This window comes from Nicotiana tabacum, chromosome 24, assembly GCF_000715075.1.
Source record: "Nicotiana tabacum cultivar K326 chromosome 24, ASM71507v2, whole genome shotgun sequence".
Lineage (NCBI taxonomy): Eukaryota > Viridiplantae > Streptophyta > Magnoliopsida > Solanales > Solanaceae > Nicotiana > Nicotiana tabacum.
In genome coordinates, this window is record NC_134103.1 from 22,624,242 (window position 1) to 22,635,958 (window position 11,717).

The 11,717-nt window shown below is 36.2% G+C and overlaps 1 protein-coding gene across 19 annotated transcripts; it reads left to right on the forward strand.

Moving 5' to 3' along the window:
• Positions 1-4,481: 4,481 nt before the first annotated feature.
• LOC107767631 (uncharacterized) lies at positions 4,482-11,042 on the forward strand. Of its 19 annotated transcripts, none has more exons than XM_075247195.1 (7): positions 4,482-4,783; positions 6,600-8,818; positions 9,030-9,206; positions 9,285-10,046; positions 10,120-10,243; positions 10,309-10,586; positions 10,663-11,042. In XM_075247195.1, the coding sequence occupies exon 2, from the start codon at positions 7,111-7,113 to the stop codon at positions 8,266-8,268; it is 1,158 nt and encodes a 385-aa protein (XP_075103296.1). In that variant the 5' UTR covers positions 4,482-4,783; positions 6,600-7,110; the 3' UTR covers positions 8,269-8,818; positions 9,030-9,206; positions 9,285-10,046; positions 10,120-10,243; positions 10,309-10,586; positions 10,663-11,042. The 19 variants fall into 19 exon arrangements, 18 of the variants coding, with proteins under 18 accessions (XP_075103296.1, XP_075103292.1, XP_075103295.1 ...); XM_075247198.1 differs by having other exon boundaries at positions 4,485-4,783; positions 8,892-9,206; XM_075247201.1 differs by having other exon boundaries at positions 4,485-4,783.
• The last annotated feature ends 675 nt before the right edge of the window (positions 11,043-11,717 follow it).

An 11,717-nucleotide genomic window follows, 5' to 3' on the forward strand; every position in this document is an offset into this window, starting at 1 on the left:
CTCCCAATCCTCTTCCTTTTTCGCATTCGCGACCTCTGTGTCGCGTTCGCGAAGGTTTGCCCAGCTTCTGCCTCACGTTCGCGTCAACTACCTCGCGTTTGCGAAGGCCAATTCCCAGAAGCCCCAAAATTCCTCTTTGCGAATGCGGGACTCTCTTCGCGTTCGCGAAGGACAAAACCAAAACTAGCAACAACAGTTCCAAAACAGCTCGACTTGACCCGATACCATCCCGAAACACACCCGAGGATCCGAGGACCCCGTCCAATCACACCAACCAGTCCCATAACATAAAATAGACCTGGATCTTGATATCCCGTCCTTCATCTTAAACTACACCTGTTAGCCCTCATAGGGCATAACTGAAATGAGTGTGACTAATTGTACATACCTCTGTTACTGTTGAAGGTAACTCAAAATGGTTATATCTCTCTTCCTGAATTGTAGATAATGATCATCTTCACTAACTGGGTACATCGTACCCTTCTTCATCTTGCTTCTTTTACTTGTTAAATCTTGTACTTTCTGATTCTCTCGTTGTTTTTTACCATACGGGTGGATAGATATTCTTGCCTTAAGGCTCCTTATCAAGAAGCTTATACGTCTTAGTACACACACGGTCTGTTGAAGACCTCATATTTACTCATCATAAGCATGGTGCAAAATCGAGTCCCTCAAACTTAACTCTTCCACAACCACATGCAATCTCTTACCAACTGTCTTTTGGATGTAGGTATCATCTTATTACGAATAAAATAGAATTTAGGAATTTGAATTCCTACAAATGAGCTCTACCACACGATCTAAAGTAAGAAGAAAGAGTGACAATCCTAAATGCCCTGTAGCCTCCTTCTTATAAGTGTGGTGCACAACACACCCATAAACAAGACTCTACTAGACACGGCTTGTAGACTCCCTAGGACAGAACTGCTCTGATACCACTTTTGTCACGACCCAAACCGATGGGCCGCGACGGGCACCCGGTACCTTACTCAACCGAGTACCAACGTAACATATATTTCTTATTACATCATCATGGGTAAGTGAGCCAGAAGGGGCGTCATGATATAACCAGAGTAAACATGAGGGAATACCAGACGTAAAATGATCCAACCTGATATAGAAACTCATACCTGTGACATACGGGCCTATAAGGCCAACGTGATCCTTTATATACTTGGAACATAGGACGATAAGGCCATACAAGTATCTGTATACATGACATCTGTCTACAAGCCTCTAAGAATACATGAATATCATAAAGGTCGTGACAGGGCCCCGCCAAACCAATCAATTCATGTCCTAATCATACTGACCAAATAAGCAAGTCCGAAGCAAATAGAGCGCACCAACATCTTTCACTGAGCTGATAGCCTACTTGGAGGACTCTCGACCTGTCTAACGGGACCTGCGGGCATAAAACACAGCATCCCCATGCAAAAGGGATGTCAATACAAATAATGTACCGAGTATGTAAGGAATGAAAATCAGTAAATAATACACATGAGAGAAACATGGAGTAAAAGACTCAACATATTTGTCTGAATAGTTATTTGAATTATTTAATATTATAATATCATGCATATGCGTATAATGTCATACCATGCATAGGTATATGCGTTCATAACATCATCAAGCCTCTGAGGGCATCCCATCATATCATCTCGGCCACTGTAGGTAAAATTATTAATGTATACCAGCTGATCAGGTGGTGGTGCGTATATAATGCCGAAATCTTTTCCCATATCCCATATATATATATATCTATATCCCATATACATATAATATATGCGTATATAACGCCATCTGGTCATGGGTCAATGTACATGTATAAATGAATGCAATGTATAATGAAGTAAGTCAACAAGATCTCTCGGATAAACTTTATCAACTTCGTATTTTTCTTAGACGTGTCTTTTCATATCATACTGGGGTTAGAGTGACCCAAAATAGTGAATGGATTATTTGCGTTAGTTGTCATTTCCGAAGGATATTGCAAACGTGCTAATAGTTCTCCTTGTGAGACACCCAGATGGTGTACTCTAAAATAGTACAGCTAGATATGGGTACCACAAAGATAGGCACTAGAATCTTGGAAGGGATAAATATTACCTTAGTGTGGCTCTCGTCCTTAGTAGAGAGAGAATTTTAGGCAACCTGAAGAGCCAATGCATGGAGCAAGGGGAGCTAAAAGCAAAAGAATGTCTTGTTGAAGTTTTCAGAACAAAGTAATAGAGAGAAATATTAGCAGGGAAATAAGAAGAGAGTTAATCAAGCATTGTGAGTAAGATGTGATACATGGATGACAACGGTAGATAAAAAAAAATGACAATATTGCAGAGTCTATAGTCAAGGGAAGGAAAAGATGAGAGGTGACAGGCCTTGAGACAACAAAAGAGTATAGGCCATAAAGTCATATCCTCATTTCGAGAAATAAGTTCGTGACTCCAACGCGACTACTAGAAGGAAAAGTTAGACCCCAGAATAATAGAAATCAGTATGGGTTGGTGAACAAGATAAACTAAACATAAATTAGGGACTGAGTGATTTGATAATGGTCGACATCATGAGAATTTCAGAATTCGTTTCGGCGATAATAGAATGGACAATAGAAAAAGATTCATGAGAAATTCAGAGAATAGTCATTCAAGAAGACACTTCCCTAAAGCAAGCAATATGAGCAAAGTTAAGCTTAAGGGACTGTATGTGCCAGTTATACTAAGTGTCACCCTCGCGAGTAAGGAAATTTGTTATCCTTAGTACAAAAGGATTATCGCGAGCCAAGTAAGTGTCATCGATGATGTGAACAAACGCCAAAGATGAAGAGGTAAAATATTTATATGTAGATCATTGTAGCACTAAATGTTAGTACTCCCCTAAATGGCGGAATATGAAGTGATGTGGCATTAAGTCGGAATTAAGTGGTTCTAGTAACTATGAAATGGTAAAGGAAGAATGTGATAAAAATGAGAAAGGGATGAGATTGCACTTATTCAAAGCCTACAGATATGCTACGATTTCAGAACATTATGCAAACATGATGTCAAGGAGAGGACGTAAGGGTTCATGCCCGAGATGTTATTGATAGATAAGGAGCCAGTGCGAGAGGTAAGTTAAGACAAAGGAAATAACCCAAGAAAGATTACGCGGAATATTAATATGAGAGTGGGCCAACAAGTAGTTAGTAGTTGATTCAGGAAGAGCCTAGTTATGGCTAGACAAGAGGATACAGACAAATCAACAGATCGTGCAAGATAAACAAAATAAAACCTAATATAGTGAATTTAGCCTTGCAGTTATGACATCGTGATCCTTGAGAAATATTCAGATAGGTGTTGGGGTAGTTAAAGGTACTGTATGAGTGTTACAGAAGTAAAAGAGAATCCCATTGGGAAGACAGTCAAAACTTCAGTTCAGAAGCAACCGTACGAGCAGATAAGTATGGAGGTAAGTAACTAAGGATAATTATAGGTAAGTACGAACATCAAAAATTCTATCGAAAATACGATGTAATAAGCTCGCAACTTTACAAGAGTCAGAGGGTCCTCCCTAAGTACTACAATGAAAGACTAGCTGAGGAAATAAGGAAGAAGGCTTCAACCTATGCACAATGACCTAAAGAGGAGATGGTCTTGTAACAGCAGTCTCACAACAACATTGTATCCACTCCATAAGAAAGTGGCACCTACCGTCTCTAATGAACGGAAAGTAAAATCAAAAGTAATATTCGAGATCATATGAGTCGCAAGAAAATTCCGGCATGCGTGGGAACTAATATAAGCTAAGTATGCACGCAACAAGAGGACAGAAATACCAATAAAAGTAATTGCCTACGTAAAAAAAAAAGAAAAAAGCTGAGAAAGAACGAAAGGAATTATTCGATCAATGATCCAGAGTTAGTTACACTATGAACGAACTTAAGATTTCGGAGTATTATCCAAGAAGCATATATGTTGACAATCATACAGTCGTAGAAGACTCCGGTATAAGTTAAAAGAAAGAATTGAGTCCAGGTCATAGACAGGATTGAATTGTTAAAAGATTATATCATGGATATTCCATAGCGCCCATGAAAGGCTAAAGTAATAGCTAATACCAGAAGCTGCTGATCGTAAGATAGCTTAAACCTACATAAAGGCTGATCAGAACACTACTAGAATAATGCAAATTTCCAACGGATATTTCCCATGAAAATATATCAATGGTAATTCCCACCAAAAAATTGACAAAATCAGTGGGAAAATGCGGACATGAAAATTTTACCAAAATTTCAATAGTTTTTATAGACTCTCTGTTTAGCGCCTAAAACCGCGAAATTTATTTCCCACTTATGTCAGTGGAAAAATAATTGAAAATGAATTACATAAAATTAAAACGAAGTTCCCAGGGAAAATAGTGGCAAACTAAAAAAAGTGTATGGAATATTTTTAATATTCTCACACATTCTTTGGGAAAGTAAATATTAGTATATTTTTTATCTTGTGCAAAAAGGATTTCCCACATTCTAATTAGGTCACATCCGCTTCTCCGCTTCTCTCTCTTCTCTGTAAGCATCCCTTCTTCATCAAAGGACTTGCGATAAATCTAAGAATTCTCTGTAAATCTAAGCATCCATCGCTGAAAGCCTTTAGTTGGCAGCAAATACTCGGCGATATGTCATTTCGACACGACATTAGCAGTTGCGACCGACCAAATACTCGGCGTCGTCGCCGGCGACAAAAGGATAAACAACCATCACTTCGACTACTACTATATTCTCCAAATCTAATACAAGCTTGGGATTTCGGTAAGTCAATCTCTCTTTCTCTCTCTCCTTTCCCTTTTCCCCATTTTCGGGTTCCTTCACTGTCACCTAAAGCTTGAGTCTGCTTCACTCCATTTTTTCAAGAATTTGTTGGTCAAGAATTGTATTTGTTAACTCCTTAGATAGCCTATATGTATACTAGGTGTTCGATTAATTTATTGAAAGAAATTGATTTTTATTGAACTTCTGTAAAACAACGATGTCAATCATTGTCACCAAATAGTTGAATAATGAGAAGATTAAGTGGTTTCATTAATTATTCTGTTTCAAGAAAAAGAGTTTTCTTCAATCTTGTCGATTTTAACTGAATCTTATACTATCTTACAGAGAACTAGAATAATCGGTAATGTCCCTCTTTTCACCATTCATGTAAGGGAAGAATGTGGAGAATTCATTTCATTCACTTAATTTCTTTTTCTATTGACCTTCTTTAATAACACAGAAATTTCTTCAATATTACCAGGACTGAAGAATTTATGACAAACATATAATTATATTGCTAGGTCCAAACTACATCCATATACCCATTTTCCCACTACGTACATTATATAAACACCTACATAGTGATGTTTCAATTACTTCTTGCAATCTTCACAAAAAAACTAAGCTGATTTTCAAAATTTATTCTACCTTTTTCAGTTCAATTGTGTATCAGACAACAAAGAATATACTTAGGCTGGTATTATCTTCGTCAAAACTCTGTACATCAATTGGTATTTTAGCACTTTACAAATTTATTTTTAGTTTTATCTCTTTCACAAGAAAATTTTATTTTTACACATAAGAAATACGAAAATAAAATACAAGAGATCTTTGCATAATCATTTTCTTTTATTCAAATTATAAAGGGCTATGTTGACCAATTTACCTCATTGTGGTATGTTCGGCTTTCCAGGAATACAACAATATTCCGAATTGGTCATTTGGTTTTGTAGCTCGATCAATTTACAAATTTATTTGGAACAGTATATCTTTTTGTACAACATGTTGTTTATTTGTATACATAAGAGATATGAAAATAATATAAAAGATCTTTGTAGGAAGCAAAATTTTTCTTCTTTAAATGGCTATGTTCACCCATTTCCTTTTAATAAAACAAATATAATTAAGTCACAATATGCATAAAGACATATGAAGACAAATAATGACGCGATAGACAAACATTCTCTCAACATGTAATGTAAATTATGATCAGTAAGGATTTGTATAGCTGATTGCAATATGTTTGGAATACTTCCATGTAAACAATAAGCCATCCTTTTTCGAATACTTATGATTTGATATGTCATTGAGTACTATATGTAATATGAGCCTATAAGTATTGATTGAAGTATCGTGGGAAAATTATATACCTTCTCAAGTATATATATTCTTTTAATTAAAATCAGGATGTATGTATACTATTTTCAGAATGAAATGATTATAACTAGGCAAGGATGAAACTTAAATAAATTGTGAAAAGATATTACATCTTTACCAATTCCTTTAATTACTTATATTTTTTTTAAGAACCATGATATTGATGCATGATAAGTATGTTAGAGTCTTGATAGTCTTGATTTGACTTGGTATTTCTAAAATTGATTTCAAGTACATGTTGAGAGCACTTCTAGTAAAAGGCATTGTTCATTCACAAAAATTTGATTTACAACCATAACTTTTCTTAACTTAATTTAAAAAAAAAAAAAGAAATGTTGGTTATCTAAGGTGTATATTCAAGTTTAATTGTAAACTAATTTGAATAAAATAAATTATTCATTTCTTTATTTACTTATTTTATCTTATTATTGTGTAATAGATGGAACAAGATTGTAGATGGATGTACGATAGAAATCATCCTAATCGTGGGGGATTGAAGAAAGAATTTGTAGAAGGTGTTAAAGGATTTATTGCTTATGCAAAAACACTTCCCGAATTCCTATGTGTGGACGGTTTAGGATGTTAAAGTTCTTCTTTATAGAAAGGGGTTTAGAGAAAATTACTATGTGTGGGCGGTTCATGGAGCGAACTATAGTAATTTAGTTGATGTTGACTTACAGAATCTTACTGGTTGTGAGAGTAGTACATTCTTTGAAAATAATTATGAAAATTCTCAAAAGCATGAAATGGTGTCGAATGCTTTTGGGATACACCCAGGAGTTCAATCCTAATAAAATATTGATGAGTCTCCCAATGATGAGGCAAAGCACTTTTATGAATTATTAGAGGCGGCTACTCGCCCACTCTATGAAGGCTCAATACACTCGGAGTTGTCTGTTGCAGTTAGATTACTAGCTATCAAAACGAATTGGAATATTTCTCAAGTTTCCATGAATGCTATAATTGGGCTTATGGGTGAAGTTAGTCCGAACATTAACTTACCTGGTGATTACTATAAGGCTAAGAAGTTAGTTTCTAAGTTAGGACTTTCCTCAACAAAAATTGATTGTTGTGAAAAAAGTTGTATGTTATATCATAAAGATGATGCGGCTCTAGAAGCGTGCAAATTTTGTGGATTGTCTCGTTTTAAGAAAGTCACAAATGCCAAAGCGAAGAAAGTTCCAATTAAGAGGATGCATTACTTACCTATTATACCTAGGTTAAAGAGGTTGTATGTATCATTGAGTTCCGCTCCTCATATGAGGTGGCATTACAAAAATAGAAGGGCGCCTAGTGTTTTGTGTCATCCTTCAGATGGAGAAGCGGGGAAGCATTTTGATAGGATGTATCCTGACTTCGCTAATAAACCAAGAAATATTAGGTTGGGTTTGTGTGCAAATGGATTCACTCCTTTTTCTGTCTCTGCTGCACCATATTCGTGTTGGCCTATTTTTGTTACACCGTATAATCTTCCACCAGAGATGTGTATGACAAGTCCATATTTATTTCTAACTAGCATAGTTCCGGATCCAAGTAATCCAAAAAGTTTGATTGATGTATATTTGCAGTCTTTGATTGATGAGCTAAAGTTGTTGTGGCATGAAGGTGTTGACACATCCGACGTATCAACTAAACAAAACTTTAAATTGCGTGCCGCTTTGATGTGGAGTATTAATGACTTTTCTGCTAATGGAATATTATCTGGATGGTCGACTGCCGGAAGGTTAGCTTGTTCTTGCTGTATAGAAGACACAAAAGCATTCACTTTGAAACATGGAGGTAAGAACACATGGTTTGACTGTCACCGTCGATTTTTGCCAATGGATCATGGGTTCAGGAGAAATAATAGTGCATTTATGAAAAATCGAATTGATTATGATGAGCCACCAACAATCTTGTCGGGGGAGAAAATTTGGGAGAGGGTTAAGAATTTACCTAAGGTAACAGAGTCTCCATTGCTTAAACTACCTGGTTATGGTGTTGTGCATAATTGGACTAAACAGAGCATATTTTGGGAGTTACTTATTGGAAGCATAATCTTCTTCGACATAACTTGGATGTCATGCATATTGAAAAGAACTTCTTTGATAATTTATTTCATACTGTAATGGATGACAAGAACAGGACAAAAGATTACTTGAAGGGCAGGATGGACTTACAGGAATATTGTAAGCGAAGAGAATTAGAACTACGTCCAGAAAATAATAGGATTGTGAAGCCTAAAGCCAGTTATTCATTCAAAATGGATGACAAACGAAAGATCTGTGATTGGGTTTGAAATTTGAGAATGCCCGATGGGTATGCTTCAAACTTATCCAATTGTGTTAACATGAAAGAAGGAAAGTCGATGTATATGAAAAGCCATGATTGTCACATTTTCATAAAATCATTACTTCCTATTGCATTTAGCGCATTGCCTGAGAGAATATGAAAACCCATCACAGAGATAAGCTTATTTTTCAAAGTCCTATGTTCTAATACATTGAGAGAGAAAAATCTAGTTTTGATGGAAGGTAACATCCATTTAATCATAAACAAATTGGCAAAAAATTTTCCATGTGGGTTTTTCAATGTAATGGAACATCTCCCAATTCATCTTGTAAGAGAGGTGCGACTTGGAGGGCCTGTTCAATGTAGATGGATGTATCCATTTGAGAGGTAATAACCATTAATTATTTTGTCTTTATGTGTTTTGATTACACTTCTTCCCATCTAAAATTATACTATGTAGGACTATTGGCAAATGTAAACGGATGGTGAAATAAAAATCCAAGATTTAGAGATCAATATGTGAAGCATATCTAGTTAAAGAAACTTCTCATTTCTGTTCATATTATTTTGAGCATCACGTGCCATGTTTGAGAAATAGGACAAATCGGCATGACGATGAAGGTGATAATGATCCTTTGGCACCGCCTATATCCATATTCAATCAACCCGGTAGAAGTTCTAAGAAGTATCAAAAAAGAAATTGGATCGGAATGGAGAAAAAGTCGGCTACAACACATGTATAGCTCAATTGCCCCGAAGTTCAACAATTTTACAAGTAGGTCAAAAATTATATTATTGACCTACTTGCATGATCTATCAGTATTTTAACTAATATACTTTATAAATATGTCAGACAGTTATTTTGTGAGTGTGTTTGGCCATACATCTTCCCAACACATACCTGGATTTAGGCCTGGCGTACCCTCATTATCATCTTACACAGTCATGTCATCATCATCTTCTCCGGTTATTCCTTCATTATCTTCCTCTGGCATTCAATCATCATTTTCCCAATCATTCATTCATCATCTTCCTCTGGTATGCCCTCGTCATTTAGTCAGCCTGCTAGGTACTCTTACATGCCTTCGTCTAAATCCACTCCACTTTCGCATGGCATACCCTCATAATCTTACCCTGTCCTTCCATCATCATCTTCTCCGGTCATTCGTTCATCATCTTCTTCAGGCATGCCCTCATCATTTAGTCAGCCTGCTAGGTACTCTTCCATGCCTTCGTCTAAATTCACTCCACTTTCGCATGGCGTACCCTCATCGTCTTACCCTGTCCTACCATCATCATCTTCTCCGGTCATTCGTTCATCATCTTCCTCTAGCATTCGATCATCATTTTCCCCAATCATTCACTCATCATCTTCCTCTAGCATGCTTTCATCATTTAGTCAGCCTGCTATCCACTCTTCCATACCTTCGTCTCAATTCACTCCGTCTTCATCTCCCAGCATTTCTAGGCCACATATTGGAGTCAATAGTAATTCGACATCCCCATACACTGGTAGTGATACAGCTACACAGACTTCTACACGAAGGCAGGATCCTCCAAATGTTGGAAAATATGATGATCTTCGGAGGTTGATTATTGTGTCCGATGGAGCGGGGTAAATATTCATCTTTTTTAATTCCTAATTAATTTGTAAATATAATTTCTAACTTATTTTAAATTCAATGCAGTTTTTATCCTCCTCAAGCTACGAAAGCCGTGGTTGAATCAATGTGTTCGTTTTATCACGCACCATGGAGATTCTGTTCAGAAGTTCCAACTCACGTTAGGGACAGAATGTTTGCTGAATTTAGGGTAAAATTAATATTTTACTTTAGTTTTCAACTCTTTTTATTCATTCTAACATGTTTTATTTACAGATGAAGTGTGCATGGTCACGCGATTCTGAGGCTGAGGTACGAGCCGTTTTCTTTAAGAATTGTTCTGATAGGTTGTGTGATATGCTTCGAACTGCTCGAGAAAGTAAAAAGAGGCCAAATTGGATTCTTGATGATATATGGGTTAAACTTCTTGAGTATTGGAACTCTCCGGAATTTGAGAAAAATAGCGCCTAGGGAAGGGCAGCCGTTTGTCCGACAAGGGTAGCTCGTTGCACACGGGCGGTTGAATTAGTATGGCGGCTCACAGAAGAAGATTGGTAATGTCTTTATTATATTTTTCTTGATTTAGAACTACTTTAGTTACCATTTTTTAAGATATTATTCATTTTTCAGGAAAAGGCTAAAGGAAGACTAGTTACTCATGATGAGATATTTGAGGAAACCCACATGAAGAAGCTGAAAGATGGAACAAAAACGACTTGGGTCGAGCCGCGCGCTGAGACAACCCATTTAAGATTAATGAGCTTTATTTTAAACTAGCTTATTTGTTGGTAACACTCAGTTGTTAACACTCAGTTGTTAATTCACAAGGCATCCAGTGGATTCTCTGTTAACAGGCCGAATATCTTGTTTGTTACATTTAGCACCTATTCAGAATCTTAGGTAGCTGATAAAACTAAAAATTCATCTGTGTCCTCTATAAAATCCAATTTACACAAAAAAGCTAATAAATGCATATCTCAAAGGTGTGTTGCTGTAGTTTTATCCTCAAAGCATATCTATTTTCTTCTTCTTTTGTGTCTGGAAGACTCATGTAGTGTTATACAACCAAAAGAAGCAACCATTTTTTTGGACTGCTACTCTCGGAGAGATATCCGGAATTGCTTGCTACTTGTGCATTGGTTTATGCTTCCCCAGGCCACCAATGGTTTTCATGAGAATTCAATGCTTTTAGTCTAGAGAAGAAAATTCTACACACATTGGTCACCATGTATAATATCTTTTTTGGTAGCATATGCAGAATATGTACGAGTTTATTCTACACACATTGAATTCAATGATTTTATTTTCATCATGCAGAATATGTAGGAGTTTTTTAACGTTAGCTAATAATTGATTGCTTTTATTTTGAAAATGAATTAAGGGAAAGATATTGCTGGTTTCTCGCGAGTTACTAATCAGGTTACAACACCACAGGGGGTAGTGTTATAGAATATACTAATGTTTTCCTCTCATATCTTATCCTGTTTAATGACAGATTTCTCTTTGTGTACCCTCTCAATTTATTTGTGTGTAAATTGTTGGTTTTAACTTGCATAAGATTGAAGTAGAAAAATACGGTGTGAAACAGGTAACTTTATCAAAAGAAAATTGAACTCATTTACTGGAAGAGTAGATTAGTTATAAATCCACTAACTGGCATTCACAAATACTCAATTTGTATACAA

What these genes read in the sequence shown, in the direction of transcription:
- LOC107767631 (XM_075247192.1), top strand. Translation starts at nt 7,111, where the DNA reads ATGAATGCTATAATTGGGCTTATGGGTGAAGTTAGTCCGAACATTAAC.